The sequence below is a fragment of the Primulina tabacum genome, chromosome 15, assembly GCF_025594145.1.
Source record: "Primulina tabacum isolate GXHZ01 chromosome 15, ASM2559414v2, whole genome shotgun sequence".
NCBI lineage: Eukaryota > Viridiplantae > Streptophyta > Magnoliopsida > Lamiales > Gesneriaceae > Primulina > Primulina tabacum.
Genome location: NC_134564.1, coordinates 32,339,523 through 32,366,828, shown reverse-complemented (window position 1 = coordinate 32,366,828; position 27,306 = coordinate 32,339,523). Strand labels below are relative to the sequence as shown.

General features: G+C 35.4%; 3 protein-coding genes, 1 long non-coding RNA gene and 1 pseudogene across 6 annotated transcripts; 3 read left to right on the top strand and 2 right to left on the bottom strand.

Annotated features, from left to right (window-relative positions):
- Positions 1-397: 397 nt before the first annotated feature.
- LOC142526885 (uncharacterized) lies at positions 398-3,244 on the top strand. Its single transcript, XM_075631531.1, has 2 exons — positions 398-830; positions 910-3,244. Exons 1-2 carry the CDS (start codon positions 449-451, stop codon positions 2,247-2,249), a joined length of 1,722 nt encoding a protein of 573 aa, XP_075487646.1. The 5' UTR covers positions 398-448; the 3' UTR covers positions 2,250-3,244.
- Positions 3,245-5,700: 2,456 nt separating this feature from the next.
- Positions 5,701-8,983, bottom strand: LOC142527012 (2-alkenal reductase (NADP(+)-dependent)-like; annotated as a pseudogene).
- A 3,121-nt stretch (positions 8,984-12,104) lies between these two features.
- On the top strand, positions 12,105-15,433 carry LOC142527303 (inactive glucose-1-phosphate adenylyltransferase small subunit 2, chloroplastic). Of its 2 annotated transcripts, XM_075632067.1 has the most exons (9): positions 12,105-12,452; positions 12,699-12,992; positions 13,111-13,380; positions 13,483-13,650; positions 13,733-13,836; positions 14,042-14,156; positions 14,268-14,372; positions 15,083-15,175; positions 15,260-15,433. In XM_075632067.1, the coding sequence occupies exons 1-9, from the start codon at positions 12,288-12,290 to the stop codon at positions 15,374-15,376; spliced, it is 1,431 nt and encodes a 476-aa protein (XP_075488182.1). In that variant the 5' UTR covers positions 12,105-12,287; the 3' UTR covers positions 15,377-15,433. The 2 variants fall into 2 exon arrangements, with proteins under 2 accessions (XP_075488182.1, XP_075488181.1); XM_075632066.1 differs by having other exon boundaries at positions 14,042-14,372.
- A 4,250-nt stretch (positions 15,434-19,683) lies between these two features.
- LOC142525775 (uncharacterized) lies at positions 19,684-21,371 on the top strand. The gene is made up of 2 exons (XR_012815200.1): positions 19,684-20,458; positions 20,841-21,371. It is a non-coding gene; the product is annotated as an uncharacterized LOC142525775 (long non-coding RNA).
- Positions 21,320-27,107, bottom strand: LOC142525774 (ankyrin repeat protein SKIP35-like). 2 transcript variants are annotated; one of them, XM_075630065.1, is made up of 4 exons: positions 26,995-27,107; positions 25,913-26,816; positions 24,909-25,341; positions 21,320-23,121 (listed from the first exon to the last, which is right to left on the bottom strand). In XM_075630065.1, the coding sequence occupies exons 2-4, from the start codon at positions 26,425-26,427 to the stop codon at positions 22,312-22,314; spliced, it is 1,758 nt and encodes a 585-aa protein (XP_075486180.1). In that variant the 5' UTR covers positions 26,428-26,816; positions 26,995-27,107; the 3' UTR covers positions 21,320-22,311. The 2 variants fall into 2 exon arrangements, with proteins under 2 accessions (XP_075486180.1, XP_075486181.1); XM_075630066.1 differs by having other exon boundaries at positions 26,911-27,043.
- Positions 27,108-27,306: the final 199 nt, after the last annotated feature.

Genomic DNA, 27,306 nt, shown 5'->3' with positions numbered 1-27,306 from the left:
CTTGTAAACATTGTATCTCGGGACTTCTCGAATTAATATTATTATAGTTCATTTCAAAAAAAATAAAAAACTTTGATATGTATGTCAAAGTTTTGTAAAATTTTATCTTTCATAATATTTGTTAGCTAATGTTGTTGGCGTAAGTTTATTAATAATTTTTTTACATCTTTATAACTTTTTTTCTATTTTTCTTTGACTTATCTATAATTTATCAAAAAAATTAAACTATCTCAATAAATTTTATATAATGACTAATTTATAAATGTCATATTATAATAAAATAATAAATATTTTTTACACAAAAATTATCAAACACCAAATGTGTGCCACAAATCACTAAGTATATATATATAAAGAACTTTTCTTTAATATAAACAGGATAAACCTACATTATCAGTGTTTTTGAAATCAACGGTACATTGTACGGATTGCTCTGTATAGGAAGACAATGGAGAAGGGGAATCGTGAGAGGAGGAGTCCTCTCCAAGATCTCAATGTAACAATTCCGATTAACACAAAGAAATGCTTAAACCTCTCTTCTTCAAGAATCAAAAGGCCCGATTCGGGCAAATCAGCGAGAAATACACCCAATGATTCAGCTGTTGCATCAAAGGCGGCGCTGCCCAGAAAATCTATTTTGCAAAAATCCAAGAAAAACCAGCCTCCTCGCCTCACTGAGTTGGGATCTGGGAGAAAATGTGCAAAACCCGTCTCCAAAAGTGGCCAAAGATCAAGGCTTTCTGCTGTTGAGGTGAATTCTGGGCATAATTTGAAGAAAAAGTCTAAAGATTTTCAGACAAAAATGAAGAATTCGCAAGAGACTTGCTCAGGTAATACACCCATGAAATCACTGGAAAAACCTATTTTTTATGAACATTTTAGCTGATGGGTCTGCTTTATATTTACTAGAATTCGACGATAAAACAAATGGGCTGCTCGAGGATTCATTTTCACGAACTGTTGATCATCTTGGAGCTCCTACTGTGAAAACACCTCCTGTTGAGGCCTCAGTCTCTCCAGACATCCAATGTCCTTCCGACCTCAAGAATATTGTTTCCCAGTCTACAGAACTACCTGTTTGTTACGGCGCCGGGCACCTTCTATCGGGAGTCACTGATAAGAGAAAGTGCAGGCGTAGAGGCAGTCTTAGAGGTTGTGAAAAGTTGAATCTCTTTCAGGGTGAATGGAATGAGGCCAATTATCTACATGATTCTTTAATCCCTCCGCTTGCGGAGGGTTCAGTAACTTGGCATGACGATCAGGGAAATTATTCAAGAATCAGTTTAGATCAATCTACAATCCGAAATGATAATGCTTCAGCCGCACTTGATTTGTCATCTTCACCTTCTGCATTGTGTGGAAATGCAACAGATTCAGTTTGGGATGATGTTATGAGCTGCAGTGTTAGTGTTAGTATCGGTAACTTGGTGAATGTTAAGAAAACTGGGATCGTTACACATTCTCCTGCTCAATTTCTGGAGTTTTCGGGGCCTTGGAATAATGAAGTGGATGAGTCATTGTTGGCTGCTTCTCCGATTTCTTCTTCTTGCGGCAAAGCTATTACTGAGGATGATTCGGAATTTTTTATGAATTCTTTAAGCAGTGGAAATGTCATTCAGACTCCAAACTCGGGTTCAGGCTCTGAGTTGTGTGTTGGAAGGTCAAATGTGGAGGTTGATCAAAGAAATTTTTTTCAGTCTAAAAATGATTCGATATCAAAAGTTATTTCCCAAGAAAATGTTGATTTTGATTCTTCTTGGATTTCTGACTCTACAATAGAGAATTTGGCTCTATCCCGGACGAGGATATCATGGAGAGATGAAATATATGGTAGCAGAGATCTCGAGGTCGATGAATTTGATTGCTGCCGTGTTTCGTCAGATGAAGAGATTGACGGTGATCAGATCTATGATCAGCAGCTAACAACTAGCCCACGCTCTAAACTCGTGGACGATAAAGAAAATGACCTCCAAGCTAACAGTGATATAGAAGGATCTTATTCGGGGATTGCATCTGGCACAAATGAAGGAACCATTATAGGGAATGATGGTGATCTATCTCCTCCTGTGGTTCTTGAGTATGAACCCTCCGTTTCTGCTAGAGGAAAGGAAAAGTTGGCCCCACCTAGGACTAATACATGTGCAGAATCCATATGCACCAGCGGGGGTGGTCAGTTGCTTACTTCCAGCGATTCAGATTGGTCCTACTTCCCTGATATTACTTGTTTAAGATCAAATAGCTACAAATAGAAGTAAGTTGTTTGACTTCTTTCTGAAATTTAATTTTACAGTTCTCGCTATAGACTGCAAATTTAGTATAAAAGAGACCAATTGTTTTCAGTACTTGTTTGCAAGTTTAAAGCAAGATATAGGTCACACACTAGTTTGTCTTATTTTTATTATGCATAAATAAGACTATAGTAAGATTAAAAGGCGAAGGGGTGCAAACATATCCACTTGGATGTTGCCATTTTTAGTTGCAAATTCCATTGTCACTGATTTCACGTCTATGTGCTAATTACAAGAGCAGTATATGGTAGCAAATAGAGTATAGTAGAAGGTTGATGGTAATATTGGCGGTTGTTTTTTCAACCTTTGGAACTTTTCAAGGTTTGATTTGCAAGTAAAAACAATTTATCTCCTCGTGTAGCATGGCGACGTACGAATGGGGATCATCGTGGGTTGTTGAGGTGTGATCCAAATCAACCGATAAACTAGTAACGATTCCATTCTGGGTCTTATAGAGCCAAAACGAGAAACAACTTGTCTTATGTCGTGTATCAGTGAGTCGATGTTCCTGAAAAGGGAAATTTAAACTCAGTGGAAATACATATTATTGGGACATGTATATTGTTGTATGTTGATTGGATTTGTAACATGTCCCAGATTACATCAATAATTGGATTGGATTAGAGTTACGTGGATAAGTGAGAATCATTATCTGATTGAGATGAAATACATTACTTATAAAAAATACAAATCTCATGTATATTTCTCCTTCAGTTTCTCTCCCTAAAACACAATATACATATTTTCTCAATCTGTGCAACTTGTGGAACACCCGTATAGTATTTCATCGCACAAAATGAGGCACGCGGTTAAGTTCAGAAGAGGATTACATATTCTGTTGCAACGGACATCGAATTTGCCATTTTGTGCTTAGGTTCCAGTATTCAGACGAGACAAATGTGAATGTAGTCCGGAATTCTAACAAAAAATGAAAATTAAATATCTTTTTCTTCCTAGTTGCACCAATAGTATTGTAAAACACACTTCAAATTTAAATATTATTGCTGCTGCTCACAACTTTAAAACAGACAAAAAAACAATTGATCTTATATCATAGATAGGTATCTTTCTTGTAACATCAGGACAAGATATGCTGAATCTCAATGTAGTTAACTTCAATGTCATGAATAAAGACAAGGGACGGCCATATACAGCTCTGGCCATTGATCAATTTGAAAATCACTATTTCAAAAACATCCAATGAATCAATAAAACCGGGATTAGGAGTGCACCATATATAAGTCATACAGTTGGCCATCATATGATCTGATCGGATCCGTTAAAACAAGTAGGCATGCATCACTACTGTGTTATTCTGTGTCTAAAACTTATCATGTTTATAACTATTCAAGCGGCCATTGTTGATGGCACAGTACATATGAAGAGTGACCGTCTTTGCAAGCAATGCTTGGCTTGTGATGAAGATAAATGTCCTCCAAATGAAGCATATCCTCATATGACCGCATATGACAACACTCTTATTGCAGGTTTTTTACTATCTGATATTCAGTGCCAAATATTACCGGCGGCGGCGGGTACACGAATAATAACTCATATTTTGGGTTGGAAGTCTACATCCGGTTCAGCTTCTGGATACCATAGGTAATTGAAGAATGTTCATTGCATTTTAGCTACCTTCTTAGGGTAATCTGGGCGAGTGATTAAAGATTTTGGAGCACCTCTTTGGCATAATTTTACAACCCTTATTCAAGTATATCTTGCCACCATTAATTAATTTTTTTGAAAATTCCATTTGCATGTTATTCAGATATATACCGCATTTGAACCGTCAAGTACCTTTATTTTTACATTACACTGTCACTGTAGAAAGAGGTATTCTACATTGCTGCTCCTGTATTTTAAATTCTTGACCCCCCACACCAAGTTACAAAAAATTGAGCTGATACATGGATATTGATGGAAAATAATAAAGATCAGAAATCGACATATTGTCTGTTGCAGCTAAAGAAGCAGCCGATGTGAACCCGTTTTGAACTGGTTTCAAGCTCATTCTGGCTTTGAATTTCTTCGTTTTTTGTTAGGATAATACTAGAGTACTCCGCTTCTCTGCACACTTTAAATTCTTGGATATCTTTAATTTGTGATGCTTCGAGAATTGAAACATCCTAAAATATGGAGTGAGAAAAAATGAAGTTATGTCTGAACACAATGTTTCATCATCTCTATTAGACAAGTACAATGAATTATTCACTTGAGAATCCTATTCCATAACAAACATGGATGTACCGGATCCCCATCATGAGCCAAACCCATGTAGTCCCACAAATAAAAACAAATTCCGAATTGAAACACGTTTACAATTAGAGACTTTAAGTCGAGCTCATGTTGGCAGTTAATAGAGTCAAGTGGAGCAATAATGAGATAGACAATAATGGCACATTAATTGTGCATGCTGAATTTTCGGATGAAAGATAATTTGACAAAAGAAACGTCCAGACGAAAGACGCGTTTTTTATGCGAGTTTTAACACTGACAAGCTCTCCTCATTCAAAAATCATCTCATTTTAGTTTTTTTCTCTGTATCTCATAGCATTTGAGTGATTATTTCAATAATATTTGTGATATGTTTATCTTCATGTATCAAAAGAGAATATATTCTCTTTGGAAACATAAAATTTTATTGTGAAATTCTTTCATGGTTTTTACGAGATTTTTCACATAAATCTCATTGTCCAGTTTTATTCTTTGTTTTCATATTTATATGTCAAGATGATACTCTTGGACCAACAGCTCACATCCACGCAAATCGAATTTGCTGCAGCATAACCAGGTGTCCTCAATGTAAGTTTGAATTCCAAAATGTATAAACTTTATCTTGATTTAAAAATAGCAGATTTAGGAACTACATTGACAAATGCTCGGATGTGGGTAGGCTACCTCACAGTGGACAAGTATGGCAAAGTGAGACTCCAAGCACCGAAATCACTCTACTTAGCTGATGCAGACTGGAAATCAATCAACCCGTCCCCCACATTTGAACCATCGCGAATTCAGATTCTGGGTTTCAAGTAGCACCGGAAAATGCCTCACAGTTTTCAGAGGAGAGAGTGCGAAACGAACAGTAGGCATTGCAGACTACGAGTTCGATGGTTCCAGTACATTCCAACTCTTTGCCTTCCGTTTTCACTACCACAAAGCTTTTTGTTGCTGCGGGAACTACAATGAATAATAATCATTCATACACAATACCCGACTACTGCGATTTCAGTTATTGATGATTTGTAGTAGCGTAAATGGTTTCGAACCCATGATAATTTTTCTGCTGAGGATGTACAGTGTAGTTGTACATACACTGTCGTTTTATCTAATTTAATGGAAGTAATTTCATTAAAAAAAAGTAAATATATTAAGAAGCACCAGAAGCTTCACTGTATGATACTTGCTTTTGAACTTCAGTCAAAGCATGATGCAGCAATATCCCCATTATCAATAAAAATTTCGATGGCATTATAGCGGTCAAGAAAATTTTGATATACATGATAAAATTGCTTTGAACATGACAAACCCTACTCGTGAGCAACCACCACGACTTGCTTTCCAACATTGCGACCAGAAAAGAGCCCTATAAGGGCATTTGGTGCGCTTTCTAGGCCTTCGGCTATGTCCTCAACGTACATAATCTTTCCTTGTTCAATGAGTGGAAAAACCATCTCCAAATACTTTGGATAGAGGTGATAGTAGTCAAATACAATAAATCCTTCCATACGAATTTTTTTTTGTCACCAAGCATAACAAGTTCTTCACACCTTCAGGCTCCTCAAGGTTGTATTGTGACATCATCCCACACGCAGCAATTCGACCAAACGCTTTCATGTTAAGGAGCACCGCGTCGAGCATGTTTCCACCAACATTTTCAAAGTATATATCAATTCCACCGGGGAAGTAACCTATTCATTTTAACAACAAATCCAACATATGGAACATGTACAATGATAATTACCATATAATCGAAACGGAATGATACATGATAGAAAAAGAAGACAAAAATGCGTGTAAAGTTCAAGAAGACTGTTTTTGGGATACAAGTGACATTACCATAGTTTATTACACTGACTATGGCAATATGAAGTTTATATTTCACCTTTTTAAAGCTGCATTCAAATCGGGTTCTTCTTTATAGTTGAATGCGTCATCAAAACAAAATTTGTTCTTCAAAAGGTCCACCTTTAACAAGATTAAAATCATTATACTCAAGCAGATACCAAGTACTGTAATGTGTGGTTAAAGATGAGTGTGTGCGCGCAGGCACGCGTATATTTGAAGACGTCAATTACCTTATCTTTGGTTCCTGCACTGCCAACAACATAGCTAGCACCCAAACAACTTTGCAAATTGTCCGACAAGTTGACCAACAGCACCAGATGCGGCGGAAATGAACACGGGCTCTCCCTTTTTGGGAGAGCAGACGTCATAAAAACCACAGTAAGCAGTGTAGTCCCAGGCATGCCTAAGTAAAAACGAAGTACACTGAATAAATAGAAAGAAGGGAGAATAACTACTTAAGTTTTAATTTTATCAATAAGTCTCATTTCAAGTCATAATCCAGTTGAATCCTAAACTCTACGGGTGAGTTTGGTTTGAGTGATTAGATAGGATTGATTAAAATTTCACAAGTTCTTCTCGAGTATATCAATTTAGGATAGCCCGATGGGCCCATATGAGGCCCGCACTATGCATATGACTTATTCGAATTTGAGGGACAGTTACTACCTACTTTTTGATGGGACAAGGAATGATACTGGAGTTTTATTACCAATACACCCCTTCATAAAATATTAATCAACAATGCTATTTAACTGTATAATAATTAATATTGGATGATATATTGTTTCCTTGACATTGAGTGAGCTCATATATAAAAACATAAAATGATGGAAAATATATTTGTTTATTGAGAAAAAAAAGTAAGAAAAAGATTTTTTTCACTTATAACAACAAATAAAATCATTTTTTTTGTCAATAAAACAAATTTGTTTTTATTTTAAAATATAATAATATTTTTTTAGTTTTATTCATAATATTATTTAGAAAAAAACAAAGATGGTTGAAAACCGATTCAGTGTTTATAATTAATGAAAATGAAAAGAACGATGGATAAAATATTTGTTAAAACAGTAATAAAAATTGGTTTTATTTTGAAAAATAAAATATCTTCTTAAATTCAAATTTAAAAAGGTGAAAAAATAAAAAAATAGCACGGGTATTTCGGACATCAAAATATTACTGCTATTTTAAATAAAGTAAATTCATATCTACAAATTTATTTCTAATAAATATATTTAAATTAATTTTAATAAATGTAAATTATAATTATAAATATTTAATTATCTATCCAATAAGAATATATATTTAATTAACACTTGGGACATTTTAGTCATTGCAATAAAATTTACAAAATTAATCCATCATTTTAAAAGCATACCAAACACCATGTTATTTATTACACCATATTATTAATCCATATATCTCATTTTTTAATCACCCTAATTACTAATCATTTATTTATCCCATCACATGTGCCAAACGGAACCTACGTGTATCGAATTAACCTGAAAGATTGAGCCTAAAATGATTCATACTTCGAGTCGACATAGAGTTTTATGTTGTATCGATGAGCCGGGGCTACATACCAAGGATTCAGGTATAATAAGATAGAGGTACATCTGTATGCTGAATCTTGAAAAGTCCCTCTGCAGATTTGATGAGGCTATACTTGTTGGAATATAGGGGAAGTAAACGAGGTAACATCGCAACGGAATATCATAAGTGATATCAACAATGAATAAAATGAACACCAATATTTATATTGGTTCACCCCAAAATTGGGCTACGTCCACTCTAAACCTCTCAAGGAGATCACTTCTTTATCTCGTTTATTTCCCTGATATCCAAACAACTGGTATCAGAGCTAGATTCTCAAATACTATAGGAAGTCCTCGTATGCTCTGTGGTTGCAGCTTAGTTTGAACTTCCACATCAGTAAGATGAAAGATCTTCTATCTGGTTAGAGATGTGATTATACACATTGTCATCGACACATTAACACTATGTCATTTAATCGATTGTACAACAATACGCACGCCACTCCCTCAGCGGGGAGGTTTATGCCCCCCTCTTCAACCATGGGTTGTGGCGGAAAGACAAAATTTTAAAGACCAGAATAAAGAAGATTTTCCCAACTTTTTACTTGAGCCGACCTCAGATCTCTTATCAAAACAAAACATAAGTCAATATAATTCAGATTTCCGTCTTCAACTCCACATAACTCAATACATTACAGTAACCGAATAAAATAATCAAACAAACGAGATTCCAAAACCAAACCACTTACAGAGCCAGGCACAAATTGACTCGACGTAGCTTCTCTCAATTTTGCTCATGCGTGAACGCATACAAGGGTCGCAAGACAAGTAGAGATTCTTCACCAAAATGGCGTTTTCGCATCCATCCGGGACTCAGAGTTTGATAACAGAGGTTTTCAGCAACATATCAGACTCCTTAGGAAAACCCTTTACGTAATCTTTCAACACAATCATCTTGTTGCTCACCTCTCCCTCGCCCATCTCTGCTTTTCCTAATGAACTCGTGTTGTGCGTGTTATTAACCAAGAAAGAGACGACAGTTCTTCTTTTGTCCTCCGTTGTACAAGATTATGATTCCTTGTTTGAGATATTTATCGTAGCGTACGCCGCATTACAAGGTTCACATGTTTAGCACACTTCATGTGTATGAACACACATTTAACACGATATATAATTGGTCTAATATGAGAAATCTAACTTACTTGGGTAGAAAAATTTAACAAAGAAAGAGGGAAATATTACGTTAGATTATAAACCCAATATGTGAAATGAGTAATCTGAATCAAGGATCCATTGGTCGCGTAAGTCATGTTTCAAAACTGTAAGAACCTCTGCGTTGTCATTTTCTACCGTTGCATTTCCAGAATCACAAGTCATCTCATTTCCAGTGTCTTTGCTCTCTGGACAATCCCTTATAATATGCCCTTGTTTGTTACATTGCTAGCACTTGAATTTTCTAGGTCTGAATTTAGATTTAAAACTACACAAAAAATATTAGAGATTACCTTTAAAACATTAGTCCCAACTCAAACATCAGCGGCGCTTCCTAACTATTGCTCGTCTATGCAGATTGACATCAATCCATCAGTCCCGGATCAAACATTGAATGTTTGAAGACCATGTTCACCATACCGACCCAAAGAAATTTTCAATATCATCAGTTTCTATTTGGCTTCATTAATCATTTTCTAATCATTTTCAATATGTCACAACGTAGTTCACGAAATAATCTCAGGCGATATTTTCACGAGTGAAATTAAATAAAATTGTATGTATGAAAATTAAAATATATATTATCCTTATATTTCTCATTTCTTTATTGGTGATACCCCAAAAGGATCCGGGTCGTCCTTAACCCGGCTTATTACGTGGATAGCCCAGATCAGAGCCAATATGCCATGCACTTTACTCAAGACCCGGGCATTTCTCCTCTTCTCCGGTGATCACCAGATAGCCCGGGCCCTTAGACCAGTGCCCGGATACCCTACCACCAGGGCCACCTCAAGAATTGCACCACACTCGAGTATGATTGATACATGCCGTCTAATATGTCAGAACCACTTGGTCTTGGAGTGTCCTAGAAGTCATCAGAAGCTATAGTATGGGCAACCGACTTGCCATACTTAGTAGGTGGCACGAGAATCGAGGTACATACCCCATTTTCTACTATAAATAGCAGATATACTTCTTATTTAATGATTCTAAATTCTTGAACTCTCAAGCATTTACATATATTCTCTCATATATTTGCTTGTGTTCATCCTTAACCTGCTAACTTAAGCATCGGAGTGGCTACGCCGGACACTCCTCCGACGCCCATTCACGAGTTCTTTTCTTGTTTGCAGGTGTTGTTGCAGCCATTATCTTCACTCAAACTCTCAAACACTAAAAATTACTGATTCGATCCATTGGAACTCCTTACCCGACTCATCCATTTCAGCGAGATCACGTCATTTATCATAAGTTTTGTCAAATTAAATATAAGTTGATACAAAATTGAATGATGAACCATAATTGTCATTCGACCTTTTATTTTCTAAGGCAATTATTAAAAACTATTAGCATATAACAATCGTGTGCGTAAAATGACCCATAAATTCCAAACCGACGTTAAACATTTTGGAAATCTCACTTCCACCCTTGCATTATTAAAAAGAAAAATGGAAAAAAATGTCCTTTCACTGTCTGAAAAAATAATACAAAAGGAAGCTCTTAAATTCATGTAAGAAAAGTCATACACAAATCTAAAAGATTTCAACATGAATTATTCAAATAAAAAAAAAATGAGGAGATGGAGGAATGCCATGTGAGAAACACGATGTTAATTGTATCTATGGAGTATGGGTGAAAATGAATTGAGTCGAGTTCGAGTAGTTGTGAAATTGTTTTCGAGTAGTGTCATACTCAAGATTCACTCGGTTCGATTTCACCCGTGACTATATCAATCCCTTGTGACAAGTTTAAAATATATATAATTTTTTTAAAAATATTAATATGTTAATGAATCTTTCGTTTTTTTAAAAACAAACACATATCACTCATTATGTTACAAAAACTTAGACACAATTATCTCCTCTAACAAGGAGTTTTATGTTTGAGTTTTAAAAACACGAGCTCTAAAAATTATTTTATTAATTTTATATACGGTGTTTTTTAATTTTTTTTATAAAGAGTGTTGATATATACAATTAGTCCGAGAAACGTGCTTGTTTGGAATCACCTCTTTTAAGACAAATTTACAATATATTAAGAATGTAATATACGGATCTTCAATCCAACCCAATTCAAGAAAGATATTATTTTTTATGTCAAAAATATTATTTTTCTTTATAAATATGAATCGAGTCGATACATAGTTACTCTTGTTTTTTTTTTAAAGCCGTGAATGAGCAATCTCGTAGATGTACGAGTACGTGAAGCTCAAATTTTTCCGTAGAACACATTGCTTTCTGAATTGGTGTGTGTGTGTGTATTGCTTGTGACCGAAAGGATGTCTACTAAGTCGGGCACTAAATACCTAACTTCATAGCCACTCCTCTCTGGACGTGGTTGATTTTTGCTTATTAATGATCCCAAATCCTGTAAGAAAGAAAATTTATTATAATTGAGTGTCGAATTCCACCTCGTCCCAAATTTGGGCCTTCTTTCAAGAGGAGCCATTAGCATTTTTTTTCAGTTACTTGAGTTGTGTCGATCCACTTGTTTCGAAAATTTTGAAAACTAGCTATTGGGAACCTCTACTCTATTATATGAATATATATATATATATATATATATATATATATTTGATGGATGAGCATTGTAAGAAAATATAAAAGACAATATAATATATAGAAAATGGCTGTTATGATCAGTCTTTGGGACAAATTTATTTAAATAAGTAGATTTTTTCTCTGGTTAGTGAAGTTGTGAGATGATTAGTAAACGCAACTGGAAGTGACTAGGATAACAATGGACACCAAAACTGTTAACTAATATTAGCGATTTTTAGCACACGATGCGTTGCGTGCATGTATATTAATTTTTAACCACATGCATAAAGTGTAATCACGTTGAAATATTTTTTGTCTATTTCTAATTTTTCAATTCTCGTAAAAGCATACATTCTGTGTTTGCCTGTGATTGAATAAAGGAGGAAAAGGCAAAACAAGCTTCAAACCAAAGTTCGATTAGCACTTGTTGAGTAAATAGCTCCCAAGAATTGATCCCCTCTGCTTGCCTCCTGCACTCCATCACCCACAAGAAACCTAAATATTCCCCCCTTGTAATAGACGGACGAGGAATCAAACATATCCCATTCATCTATAATTACATACATGCGTATAAAGAAAATTTGTTAGAAAAGAACACAAAAACTACGAACCAATCTGTTTAACTTCAAGATAGTTAACTTCTGATGTCTGTTTCTGGTTCCATGAATCCAAGAATTGGAGTAAAAGATTTATGTTACCAACCAGCTGGAGTTCAACCATGCTTGACGAAATCCTTCTCTTCAATTTTCTATACAAAGAATCTACAAGCGACTGGATCCCCGACTTATCTGCTCCCTCCAGCAAACAAGGTGACAGCCATTTCCCTTATATCTTTTTTTCAAGTCGGGTTTTCCGGGTAAATTGCATATGGGATCACCTGCATCTTGAGCTCATTGTTTTCTCACAGAGGATTCTAGCGTTTTCGGCTTAGGACGGGATCTTTATATGCAAGTTACCCAAGTTTTTTCATTTAATATTATGAAGTTTTTCTTAGTTTTTCATCAGAGGGAGGGGATGAATTTAAGAATGCGTATTGAAGCGTTTGCTAGTGCCAGAGTGTTGCTGCGATCGTTTTTGGAGATGGATCGTCGCATTCAAAGTTATATCCGTTGACAAAACGACGATCAGAAGGCGCCATTCCTATAGCTGGAAACTACAGGCTCATTGATGCAGTTGTTAGCAACTGCATCAACAGCAACATATCCAAAATCTACGCGATCACGCAGTTCAACTCGACGTCTTTGAATTCTCACCTTTCGAGAGCTTACTCAGGAACAAATCTCATAAAAGAAGGATTTGTCGAAGTCATAGCTGCATATCAGAGTCCAGAAGATAAAGGATGGTTTCAGGTTACAGAGCAAGTTCAGATCACGCATTATATAATAGTTCTTGAATTTAATTTGCAACAATGTTCAAGCATGCATGTAATAGTTATATTTTTTTTTTTGTTATTTCTTATATGTTTAGGGAACTGCAGATTCTATAAGACGTTGTCTGTGGATGCTGGAGGAGTATCCGGTTCTTGAATATTTGGTTATTCCCGGTTACCATCTGTATAAAATGGATTACCAGAAACTTATAGATGTCCATCGCAGCAGCAAAGCTGACATAACGGTATCTGTATTAAGTAAACGAAGAAATGAGGATTTGGGAATTGGGATATTTGAATTAGATGCCAAGAATCAAGTTATAAAATTTAAGGAAGATCAAGAATTGAAAGCTTCTAAGTCAATATCAGTAAGTTCATCTTCTTGCATGCATATGGTTCTTGACAAAAAATCTAAAGATCAATCTATAAAGTAACTTTAACTCAAGAATGTGTGACCACTAATGGTTCAGGTAGAGGACTCGAAAGAGCTTGATAACATCGCGAAACGCAATTTTCCCAGCATGGGAATCTATGTGATCAACAGGAATACAATGATAAAACTTCTGAGAGAATATTTCCCATCTGCAAATGACTTGAAGAGTGAAGTAATTCGAGGCGCAGTTTCACTCGGATTGAAGGTTGCTTTCCGTATTATTCTACAAAGATAATTATGTCAAAGCTTTGTTTGATAATCTTCTTTTTCTTGAAATTTATTGCTAGGTCCAGGCTTACCAATTCGATGGATATTGGGAGGACATGAGAAGCATAGAAGCCTACTACCGCGTGAACATGGAACTCACTAGAAGAACAAACAAAGCCTTTAAGTTAGTGCAACTTATTAAACGTTTTAACCACGATAAAATGCTGCACCGCATCCCATAGTCTCAGTAAAACATATCTACGCATTCGTAATATTCAGAAGTGGCTAAAAAAACTGAAGAAAGAAGTAAAAACTTATGTGATTCTGAAAATCATATATATCCAGTATCCTCCAACAACTGACACGACAAGAACTTTGGTGTTTTGCAGCAGCTTCTATGATAGAGATACTCCACTCTACACTTTACCTCGATGTCTTCCTCCGACTCTCATAAACGATGCGGTTATCGCAGATTCTGTCATTGCAGATGGCTGCATTCTCAGTGTAAGAATGAAGAGAAAAATCAATCATCCTGTTTCAAGAAATTCTTCTTTTTGTTTTTCACATATGCATTTTATGTTTCCTACCATGCTTCTTGTGTTTGAAACAAAGCAGAGGTGCAAGATAAAGGGGACAGTAGTTGGTGTAATGACAAGGGTCGCTGACGAAGCTGTGATAGAAGATTCAATAATAATGGGTGCTGATACTTATAGCCATCAAGTAAGATATTATATATGTTGGTTTCTCTCGGTGTAAAATATTATAAAATCTTTTATCTTTGATCTATTAAAATGAGGTTTCGTTGTTTTAAAGATTCTGACTTCCGAATTACGGCTCTATTCATAGTTGTGTTCTAAATGGAAAATTTTGAGTTCTGGTAGGCGGGCTTTTAATTTTTTGTTGTAACTCGACAATTTCTGATGTCATGTTAGCGTTTTTCAATTTCATCTCAGTATTTTTCTATAACACACGTCAATGCCGTTAAGATTGGGATTTAGAGCTAACTCAACCTCAAAAGTCAGTTCAAGGTGGGATGATTGTGCAAGTACGTATATACAACTCTCGTGGATTTTATCCAACCGATGTGGCACGACTAAAATACCTTGTTGAAATTGAGACTTCGACTAAACACAACCCCCTTAAAAGTCAGCTCAATGAGGGAATGTTGTTTGAGTCATATATGCAACTTCCTGAGATTTTATCCAAATAACATGGGCAACGAACAAATATTATGTAGAGATAAGATTGAAAAAGAAAAATCAAAGATAGCACGGCAAAATCAAATTTCGAAAACTTAATCGACCAATAAAGTTATTTTACATGTTCAAAATGATAAATGGGCACATATGACATCGTAAACACATAAGATAACGTTCGAAAATAGAGGGTATCAGAACCCAGTTTCTAAAACGGAGACTAACAACGTGCAGAGTTACCCGGGGATTCAGGTCGGAATCGGCGAAGGCTCACTCGTGAGGAAAGCTATAGTCGATAAGAATGCAAGAATTGGCAAAAATGTTATGGTAATTGTTCCAAGAAGACCAATTTCCATATAATTTACTGAAATGTGCGTTATATAATTTATTATGGAATGAATATTTATGCAGATTATAAATAAGGACAATGTCCAGGAAGCCAATAAGGAAGCAGAGGGGTATATCATCACGGGAGGAATCATTGTCATTACGAGGAGTGCAGCAATCCCAGATGGAAGCGTCATATGAAATTCAAAATTACCATTCCTTAAGCTTTTTCCAACACAACTTTTGATCTACATTGTAATGATGCACCTTTTATATTGACCATTGGGTTTTCATACAAATACAAATATTCTACTTTTGGTACAAATAAACAATATATGTACTATTTTAATCTCAATCACTTACTAGATTAAAGTATTTCATGATAGTAGTTTTTTGTACAACAGTTTCACGGATTTATACTGTGTGAGACGAGTCGATATGTTCCATACTTGCAGTGAAAAGTAACATAAATATTAATATTTATCATTCATATCAGCTCATATTACATAATATACATTGGATATAAAAAATAATATATTTTTTTTTCAAAAATAAGTGGCTTTAGTAGGAAATTACAAAAATTTAGTCATGGATATAACAAACCTTACATTATTAATTATCTCTTTTTTTTGTTATCACTTTAATATTATCTACAAATTTCATGTATTTATTCTAATCCACCTATGTTATTAATTATTTAAATTCTGATATTTCAACTTATATTAAGAAGAGAGGGTATATCAACCACTATTAATTTACGAAGGAAAATTATAATTTCTCGAGTTCAAATGGATAAATTAATTAATTTAAAAAATTCGACTACATAAAATTATCGATTTTGTTTAAAAACTCGTAGGAGGAAAAAAAAAAGAAAAAAAGAGTGATTGTTCAATTGAGATCAGCCCATCTACTCTTTGGTGGCCCAAAGCTGCACCGGCCCGTTATCCCTCCACTGCAAGGAGCGGGAGGTTTTCGCTGCTCTGTGAGGCCAGCCTGACGCATTGCCCTCCCACCTTAGGAGAATCGAAGCCCATACCTTAGCATGGAACTCGGAACTCAACTCTCTGCTTGGATAGGGCGGGCCAGAATGTTGCAACATATGGACCGAATAGCTGAACTAACCCAACGTTCAATCACCCTGAAGCCCCCACTCGGGTTACAAGCTCCAGTGACTGAGCTCGGCGACATGTCAATTGGCTAAGCCTTATTATTAAGTAGTCTTAATTATCAGTATTTCCCTATGTGGGATAGACAGATATTTTTCCCCATTTCCACCCCCCAAAAGAAAGGAGGAAAAAATGGCTCTGCCAATTCTTTCTTACTATCGATGCTTGAAGTTTATTCCTATCTGAACATATTTTCTTTCCACCCATGTATAAGATGTAATCAAAGTACACAACTCAACTTCATTTACATAGCCCCAAAATACATATTTTCCGTTTTAAAATACGCTAGACGACCCCGTTGTAATGAAAAAAATACGCCAATGTCTATCCCCCTTCATTATAAACTTGTAACCTAAGACAATGGGGATTAATCTATCCTCCCACAAGCTAATTAATGATACTAATATACTGTCTAGTTGTGCTCAAAGTATGCCAATTGGAATTACTTAATTTAAAAAAATTGGTAGTGTGTGTTGGTATCAGATCCAAGTTGGTGACAGGAGCATGATTATTCCAACCAAACAAATGACAGAACCCATCCCTTGTTTTTTTGTGGGTCAACACTCTTCTAATAATAATTAACATTATTAACCTTTGCCTTTTAAATTTGCTACTTGAACCTTTGCATGAATACAATTATACAACTTGGTTGTGCTTCCTTAAATTAATCAATTTTCTTAGACATAGTTTGGTACACATTATAGGATAAACATGCGATATATAATATAAGGATAAGTTAATGATAAATAAGATGTATGATATTATATTTAATATTTGGTATGATTTTAATAATAGTGATTAAATTTATATATTAGATTGTAATGAAAAAATTAACATTATCATAATAAATTTTATAATTTCAAAGTTGTTGCTTGAGTTCATATTTCTTATCTGTTCATGCGCCGACAGTGTTTGCATGATTTATTTTTTTATTTTACCTAATTTTATATATTATATAATTTGATAATTGAGCCCTTAATTTTGAGAGTCAAGTCAAACATAAATTTTTAAGGTTAATCGAGTGATACTAATAATTTTATTGAGATTTATACAAATCATTATATAATTATCTCGAGTTCATTTATATAATTATCATATTATATAATATATAAAAATATTTATTTGGTTTTAATTTCTACCTACAAGTGAAATGAGAGAATAAAAGGGTTTATGATTTTTATATATTGAGGACAATTAAGTCATTTGTGGTGTTTTTATGATTAGATTAAAATTATCACATCTCATAAAAGGGATATTTTATTCATATATAAAATTATTTATTACGGGCCCATAATATTATCATGTGCTTTTTAAAAAGGTAACAAACGTAAGATAAGAAGGATTATTTAACAATCCATCTCTTATCTCATGTACCAAACTATACCTTAGCATAATGGTAACACTATTAACATGTTGCAATGTCTCTATACTGACCTGTATTATCGAGGAAAAATATCTAGCTAGAGTCGATTAATCCATTTCGACTGTTTTATTCGAGTCTCCGTAAAACCCATTTCGACCACGATTTTGTGTAGGCGTGAAACATGTAAATTGAAATCTAGATGATGAATCTTGATTTGGGATGATGTGTTGTAAGTGATTGAATATACTGCTGATATATTTGAAACAATAATGTGAGGTGATTTGGCTAACTTGCAACCACTTCTTAATTAATCACACAATTAGTAAGTAGATCTTGAAAAGTACGAATTTAATAGTTTTTAAATCGCTTGAACGATTACATGGCCAGAGAATTCAGAGATGGAGCTGTATACAGTTACTCGATTCATGAATTTATTGATTTATTTTTTTTAATTGAAAGTTGAATTAAAACGAAAAGTTGGAATACGTACGAGGAATTATAATTTTACAAGTTGAATGGAGCCGATCTAATATATTATATTAAATAGTAAATATCTTAACATATTAATTTTTTTATTGTGCATTTATCATAATTAAAAATGTTTGACGGGTGACGAGTCTAATTTTTTCTTGACAAATGAGATCTTGAGATTGATCAAAGCCGTATGATAACAATAATGCATAAAATATAAGGAAAACACTTGTGTGAGACGGTCTCATGGGTTGTATTTTGTCAGACGGATCTTTTATTTGTGAATATCGGTAGGATTGACATGTTTCACGGATAAAGATTAGTGAGACCGTCTCACAAGAGACCTACTCGAAACATAATTAACTAGAACTTATATATATAAAAAAAAAAAAAAACCAGTCAATTATGGATCATGCATGCATGTGACATGTGCACAAAATACACGAAAGTGATATATTTTTACTCAAAAAGTGAAAAACCAAATTACAAGTTGAAATGAATCGGCTGGATGCTCGTGTTTGACTATGACTTTTCAAAATTGCACAGACAAACCAAACGAATATTTAAAACTCATTCCGTTCATCGTATCGGCATTTAACAAATGCATGCATGTTTTGTTTCTTTTCTTATACATGCATTTTTCATTTTAAACTTTTTTTTAAACAAATTCTTGAATCTGATAAAAACAAATAAAATATATATATATATATATATATATATATATATTTGATGCTTGCTTTAACATGTACAAAATATGTGCACAATTGTTAAATTTATTTAAAAAATATAATATAGTATTAAATTATATTAGTTTTTCCTTTCCTTTTTTAGGATATTATGTTTTTGTTACACACATAAAATATATATTGTATGCATTATAAAATTTGCAGCGACAAAATTCTGGCTTTCTTAATGACAGTAGGCAAGCCGAACTATTGTATAAAATACCAATAAACGAACACACATAAAGAGAAAAACGACATAAACTAGCGAGAAAGCTTGCGTGCTTCGCTTCAATTTAGCCAGTAAATTACGTTTTCTATAATTTTCAAAAAGCAACTCTCAAATCTCTCTTTAATGATAAATCGCATTTTGCGGTTCCTATTTGAAGCCTAACCGAGTATTTAGACAAATAACATAACCTTATATATTTGTTTTCCCCGTAATTAAATTTTATGTTTTTTTTTACAATTGTCATTCTTATTTTATTCGACGGATCTCTGTTGCGACTCGATTCATGTAAAATAAATTATTATTTTTAAATATAGATCGAGACAATTTAATCACAAATACAAATACTTGAGAATGACGTGATGACCAAAAGTGGGCCCGTTTGGCAGGAAAAAGTAGGCCAAGAAAGAATGTCCAGGGGTGAAGCACCTTGGTCTTCAAATTCAAATTCATAAAGCCTTCCCCACTTGGACTTTTATTTGTTCATTCATTCACTGAATCCAACCCCTTTCCCTCTCTTTTTTTTTTTCTTTTTTTTTTTAATCTTTCCCTCGCACGCACACACACACATGTGACAAGTCACGCCTTCTTAAATATAATCCAAATACCTATATATTTATATATTAAAAATTTAATGTATAATTAAACTTTATACATAATATAATTTCTTCTAGAATATAATCATAGCATGAGAAATGGGTAATTTGGGAAAAACATTGATGTAGTTGCGCTTGATCCAGATGATAAAACATTAATTAATAGTATGTTTTTACAAAAATATTAACGTTATAAATCGTAATATTATTCATATATGTTATTTCATAGTAAGAGAAAAATATTGTCTAAACATCAAAGATTTCGTCTTTGGTGTTAATATACACTAAATGGGATTATGTAATCTTTTAAATCCATTATTTAAGCCATTGAATTAAAGAACACGACATCCAAATCCATATAAATCTCTTTCCTAACCTTTGAAATCATTTCTTTATTTTTATCAAAACAAGGCAGGTTTCACCAAACGACCGTATAACATAGTCTTCCTCTTTCATTGTCGTTCCATCACCTTTCGTTTTCGGCCAAATCTTCTCCTTCAAAACTCCATTCCCTGTGCAAAGATAGCGCAGAACTAAAATATATTGTATTGGGTTTTTGATTTACTTGTCCTTCTTCATCCATCCTTGCCAAGATCAAGCTGTGTGAAGTAATATTCTCGAGAAGCAAAAAGATACCAGAGAGTTTTGATCTGAAAAGAAAGAGTAATATTTGTGTTTCTTGGTGCATTATTTGGGATTGGCTTGGTTTTCTGGAAGGGCTTCAAGAACATTATAGGTGTGTATTATTTATGCTTTGTTTTAGCTTCACGGCGGCCTATTTCACATTTGAGCTTTATTATTGGCACTTTTCTTTTTTGTAAAGTTTTATGTATAGTCTGCGGATGATTATTGGTTAATCTTGGCATGCGTTAGTTTGATTATTTTGGCTTTTACCCTTTTTTTACGCGTTTTGTTAGATTTAATTTGGTCACAATCTTGTGTTATATATGATTGTTTCTTGATTTATTTTTAAAAAAAAATGAAATTATGGAAGTGTTCTTTGGCCTATAAATTTGACCCCTTCGGATCAGGCCCTTGAAGCATAAACGTTAGCGAAATAAATTGATTCATTTCTCGGCTAACTGAATCTGATGATGCTGAATAATCTTCTATGTCAGTTGGATTCAATTCTTGGGGGATGAGCTGTGGTCTCCGCCAAAACTTGCGCTGCGCTGAAGTGAATTTTGAGATTCTTCCACGGCATAAAGAGAGAGTGAATTCATCATCCGGTTCTCAATATTAGTCCTACTTCCCAAGAAAAGATAGCCCGTTAAGCTCAAGAATTTTGCCAAGTAACTCTGACTGATTGTATTTATTTACGTACATAAATGAGTGGACAAGAGACGAAACCGAAGAACATGGGATTGTCTAAAGGTTTCATCAATCTTCAAGATCCTTACTTGAACAGCATTATCAAGAATCAAGCTCAGAATCCTTCAAGGAAGAGCAGCAGCCAATACGGCACGAGGATGTCCCGTTATTTCACGCTCAAGCCGCTGTTTCTGCTGGTTTGCCTTACAGCGTCTTTGCTGATATTGCCGCTCATACTTCCGCCGCTACCTCCGCCGCCGTTCATGCTGCTTCTGCTGCCCATATTCATTTTAGCAGTACTTATGGTGTTGGCTTTCATGCCATCTAATGTTCGAGAGGTGACTTATACATATGTTTAGTAATTGGAGAATATACTCTACCACTCCTGCCACATTGATTTTTGTGGTTCCTTGGTTTATATCCTGCTCTCACAATTGATCACGTAATCTGACCTGCATTTTGTCAACATACTGGTTCTTTTTTTAGAGGATGTATTGCTTTGTTTATCTTGGTTCGAAATAATTAACTAGAGTCGTCTAGATGCAACAATTTGCCAGTCAATTTTTCCTGCATATGAACGAGAAATGAAGCAAGATTTGAGTAATGGCAAATAAATAACATCGAGGTTTCTTCAAATACTCTAGTGGCAAGGATGCATCGAGTGGGGATTTAATTATTTTCAACGAGTCTAAAGCTTTTTCAAAAAAATTAGCCCATTAGTTGAATCTAAATTCACGAACTGTGTGTGGGTATATTGTATTTAATATAATGTATAATTAAAAAGTAGTGGTAATAAAAAGTTCGTAATCCAGCTTTGAAACGATTGTAAAAGATCATATTCAATACCTAGAATGCTAAAGTAAAATCGCCCACAATCATACTACATTCCCCAATGCGGTGGTAAAATGTTCATCTTCGTGCATATTATCACATGCAACACAGTAAGAACTTACATTGGACAACAAAGTATCAACGTGCGGCCTCGGTAGAAAAAAATTGGCAACAGGGTTGGGATAATAATCATTGTTATATGAGAATTTTGTTGCATGCTCACAATTTATTTAAAATACAAAAGCAAAATTAAACCGGCCAATATGCATATATGTCATGTCATCGCAAAAGCTTTTCACTCACATTCAAGCATGTTCGGTATCAGCGAAGGGCAGACAGCCTAAGATCTAAAATCTTCATTTTCAATTATTATCTGTAACATGAGAGAAACAGAAGTCGGGTGCAAGAGACGGATTGATTTTCAAGAACTCAGGGGACCCCGTCTTACTAAGCCACGAGATTTGTGGCATTAAGCAAAAATGGAGGAAGATGATGTTCCAACACGGCCAGCAACTCTCTCCTATGGCCTGGTTTGTCTAGAACCACACCTCCAAGTCTTTTTGCAGCTTCTACAAGGTGCCCTCGATGCCTTTGTGATAGCAAGCACCCTCCGGACTTAATGCACTCCCTGTAAAGTGGCAGGTATGCTATAGCCACCCTCAGGGGCCCTGGCAGACCCCTCAAACATATTGGAGATTCACCCCATTTCAAAATATGTACAAAGTTGGAAAAATGTACTTCTCCTTGCCTCCGTCCATCCAAGAAAGCAGCATCGGACCAATGTTCTTGAAGAAAAGCCCTGAGCTCAGGAGCAATAGCCTCATCATCGGATCTGGCAATGCTGTCAGCAACTGAATAAGTAGCCGCAGGATCCCTTAAAAAATCCGAATGCAGGAGGAATGCGACCCCGTCAAGAGAGCCACCACTTCGTTCACCAGCAGCCTTGAGAATTTCAATGCTGAGGGCAGCAAGAACGTGCTGAGGAACACGTGGAAGAAGATATGCAGCTGCCTTAACTTGATTACTAGATATAGCAGCTGTAAGGGCGAGACAAAGTTCCATATCACGACAGTCCCTTTGAACAAACCACTCGACAACTGGCATGCAACCCCTCTCAGCGGCTCTCATCAGTGGACCCAAGAAAGCCATAGCATTACCCTCCTCCACTAGGCACTCCATTGTGCTAATTTTACCATAATGTGAAGCAAAACCTAGAGCCAGGTCAACATCCACATCCAAGCTGTTTCTTTGCGCAATCTAGCACCCACAGTAAATCAAAACACTTTAAATGCTAGATTTTTATTCAGGTTATAAGAGCAAAATAAAAATGATGCAAGGGCTTGCTGCAGACCTTAAGGTTAAAGAGCAAAGGAAACGAGGGTAATGACATCATTGTGATGCATTAAACAAGGAAAATTAAAATAGTTTTGTACGAGCATGGGCAGCATTCTAAAAAACACTTACTGTTATTATTATTGCTGACCAACAAAGCAAGATATCAAAGCCAATAGCTCATAAAATTCAATTAGGTCATATCAGTCTCAGATGACAGGCAGATGTCAAGACGAAAGTATTAGAAGAAATGATTACATAGGTTTACATTTTCATACCACCTGACAACAGCAGTTACTGTTCTCCCTAGCCTGTGCGAGTTTAAACTGAAACAAAAAAAGTCTAATGGGAAAGGACCAAAAATACTGTAGTGAATTCCCATCTTTGTGGTGGTATTGAACTCGAGACTTAGAAAACTTGGTGCTTCAGCCATGCCACTTGATACACGTTTCGTTAACCTTGAGCCGTGCTAGGTACAGTCACACATTGTTTTATTTAACTAAAATCCCAAAAGATACATGTCTGGGCTCAGGATACAGCGAGGCTCAGTCCTTCCACCCAGTTGCAAGTCAAGTTACAACTTTTTGGCGAAACCCACAACATGAGCATGAAACACACACATGGAGTGAGTTAAAGCAATCATCTTCGATGCAGGGATTGTCAACGAAATGTTATATTCATTAGCTTCTGCTAGTAAACTAATGAATTTATCACACCGGTGGTAGTTTATAAAATGATAAGCTACATAACTTTATCATGTTATCTAGACATTGGAATATTAAAGAACAGTGGTTTCACATGGACCTAACATTTCAGCAATCAAATCGTTAAGACAGAAGTTTAGGGAGCTAAATACTGCCCAACCTCGATGATCATTTTTAACAAGCAATCTGATGACAACAATTTCCAGTCCTATTATTTTTAAACAAGAGCATCAGAATGTTTTAGCAACATAAGTAGCAGGCCCAAATATAGGTCAATAATTTTTAGTATTAAGATGTTCAATAAAAAGTCAAGACACTGCAATCAAAATTACTACAGGTTCTCTCCTTTTAAGAACGGTGCAATTAAATAACAAAGATTTCGGCATGAAGCTAACATTTCATCTCTAAAATCATGGACAATGAAATATACAGGAGTAAAATATGGCCTACCCCAAAGATCGATATTTTGCTTTTAACAAGTAATGATGTCAATAATATACGGTCCTATAATTATGAAGCAAGAACATTAGAAAGTCATAAACAATATTCTCTGGCTTATCAATAAAAGGTAAAAGAATAATTAACTACATTTTTTTTGGTGTGGGGTATGTATAATACTGACTGAAGAGATTAGGGTTGGAAAGAGAGAAACCGCCATGGGATTTGATAAAATCCCAAGTACCGTTAAAAACTTAAGAAAAGATATAAAAAAAAATAACAAATTATATGCTGTGGCATACAAGCTACTAACGTAAGGAGTAAGTGCTTTTACACTGATAAATAAATTAAAATGACGGCACTATGGAGATGGAAAAAAAGGAAAAGGGCATGAAAACAAAAGACAAGTTGACCAGATTTGGTTGAGAATGAAGGGGGTATGTGCGTTACATATCACAAAGTTCCATGTTGCGGAACAAATTGCAGGGGCACAATCTTATAAGTTCAAAGGCTTGACACAATTTGATATTAGTGATAATAGTTATAAAACAAACAGACCAAGTAGATTACCAGTAACAAAATACGAACAAGCTCTGTGCTCCCAAAACGTGAGGCCTCAAGAAAACATTGGTTAACATTGTCTGCACCACCCTCGACCAGCATGCCCAACAATCCTTGAATTGCAGTAGCTGATATGCCTGACGCCCAACCAGGATCAAAGGAACTAGAGAAAAGTGTGAGTGGAAAGCAAGCAGCATCAAACGCTTCGGTAAAATCCTTCCCAGTGAGATGGTTGCCGGTTATTTCAAGAAAGGTCTTAAAAGCAGATAATTGCAGCTGGATATCAACAGCAGCATTATTACCAACCTTGTCCCTATTTCCTTGGCAACGAGAATGAAAACTTATACATTTAAGAGCCCATTCGGTAAACTTTTGAACCTTGGCAACCGCTTCTGCCTTCAAAACTTCATCGCCGTTACATTCCTGCAGCCTTTCGTGCAACCTGATGAAAACAAAGGTAAAAATCCTCGAAAAACACATGAAAAAATGCCTACAAACTGTATGGAGAAGTTATGAGGAGCGTTAACAAAGAAAAAATAATTTGATTCTCATCTGACACACAAACACAGTACATCAACTTCACAACAAGCTGGGGGAAGCAGCCAAGATCTCGATTGCACTTTGGCTGCATCACATGGACTCCAGAAGGCTCAGTTGGTTTTTAAAGCGATAACTATAAAAAACATAAAAGAGACCTGCTTAGGCACTGTATACATGATGTTTTGCCTTGTAGCAGTGCATTCCTTAGCATAACTAATAGGAATGGTGATATCAAGTTTGATTATGCAAGCATATGTAAAACTAAAAGCACAATAGGGGCATGCTTAGGCGTGGTACACAGATATGTGTAGCCTTGTAGAAGTGCATTCCTTGGCACACCTATAGGAATCATGAATCAAGGTTTACTATGCAAGCATATCAAGGTCTCTATTAAAAAGACATGTACGCCATGCATGGTGGTGGAATGTAATTCATTTTGCTCACATGATTGCATAAAACGAATATGTTTTTACCTTTGTGCCATCACGGTGACAGTGTCTGCCAAGCTCATTGATCGGCTCTGGCAAGCAGAAACGCAGGAAGCAAGAAATGAAGTCCTAAGTGCAGCTCGAGTGAAATCATAAGCCCCATTAGCAATGATGTTCTTGATTAATTTAGTAATTCCATGCAATTCTTGGCGTGTGCTCAAGAACCAGATTGAGTCCAAAGAAATACACAATGCATCATTGAGAGTCTGAGGATCCGCCAACAAGATCAGACTCTCCGCGAGTTCCCAATTATAAGAACTCACAGCCCCTTGAAACACACGACCTAACTCAATTCTATCCTGTCGACTGAGCTTCCTTTCGTTTTTCCCCTTCTTACAATCAGAAGCAGCTAATCTGGATTTAAGCTTATCTGCACCTAAACTAAAAGCATCCATACTCGAATCTTCTTTAATTTGAAGAGGAGATTCTCTTGAGAATCCAGCCACAGCAGTTTCCATTTCCATCGCCGTTACTTTCTCAGAAAACCGAGGTTCTTCCATACTAATTTCATCCCCGCTATCAAAGATTTGGCTTCCCTATTTCACTTTCAGTCTAAATTTCTCTACCCAAAGTAAAAACGTTCTCTTCCCACGATCCTAGATCAACTGCATACAACCATCAACCATCGGCATACGCAGAAAGGAAACCTAAACTCCCCACCAACGAAAGAACTATACAAAAAACCCAGATAACATCTGCTTCTGAAAAAAATTTCCCTACTCCAAACGTTCAATTTTCTCACCTATAGACTATCAAACGTTTCGTCAAATCAGAAATCTCGACAGTCACCAAAGAGAATTCACGTATCCCAAAATTCTGCAGATCTGCGGAAACTCCAAAACCCTGAATCTCCAAATTTTTCCGAAATTAATCCACCAGGAATCAGAACCTACAAGCATCAGGTCATCCAAATCAATAATAAAATTGCATAAAAATGCCAAAAAAATCGCAACATGAAATCCAAACGATTCCACACACCGTACCGTAATTAAAATTACAAGAGACTACAACAACAACAACAAAAACGCGCGCGCGCGCGCGCAGAAATGTGGAGAGAGATTGACAACCTGAACAAATAACAAACACGAGCGGAGAGAGGGAAGAGAACTGAGTGTTGGGTGGTTGCTTTTTGTGTGGGAGATGACCCTTGCTTGCTTTGTTTTCTTATAGATATTTTTTTCATCACCCTTACAATTTTACATTTCCAATTTTTAATTTAATTTGTGATTTGTAATTTTTGTAAGGCAAAAATTTGTGTGAGACGGTGTCACGAGTCGTATTTTGTAAGACGGATCTTTTATTTGGGTTATCCATTAAAACTTATTACTTTTTATGCTAAGGCCTAAGAGTATTACTTTTTATTGTAAATATCGGTATGG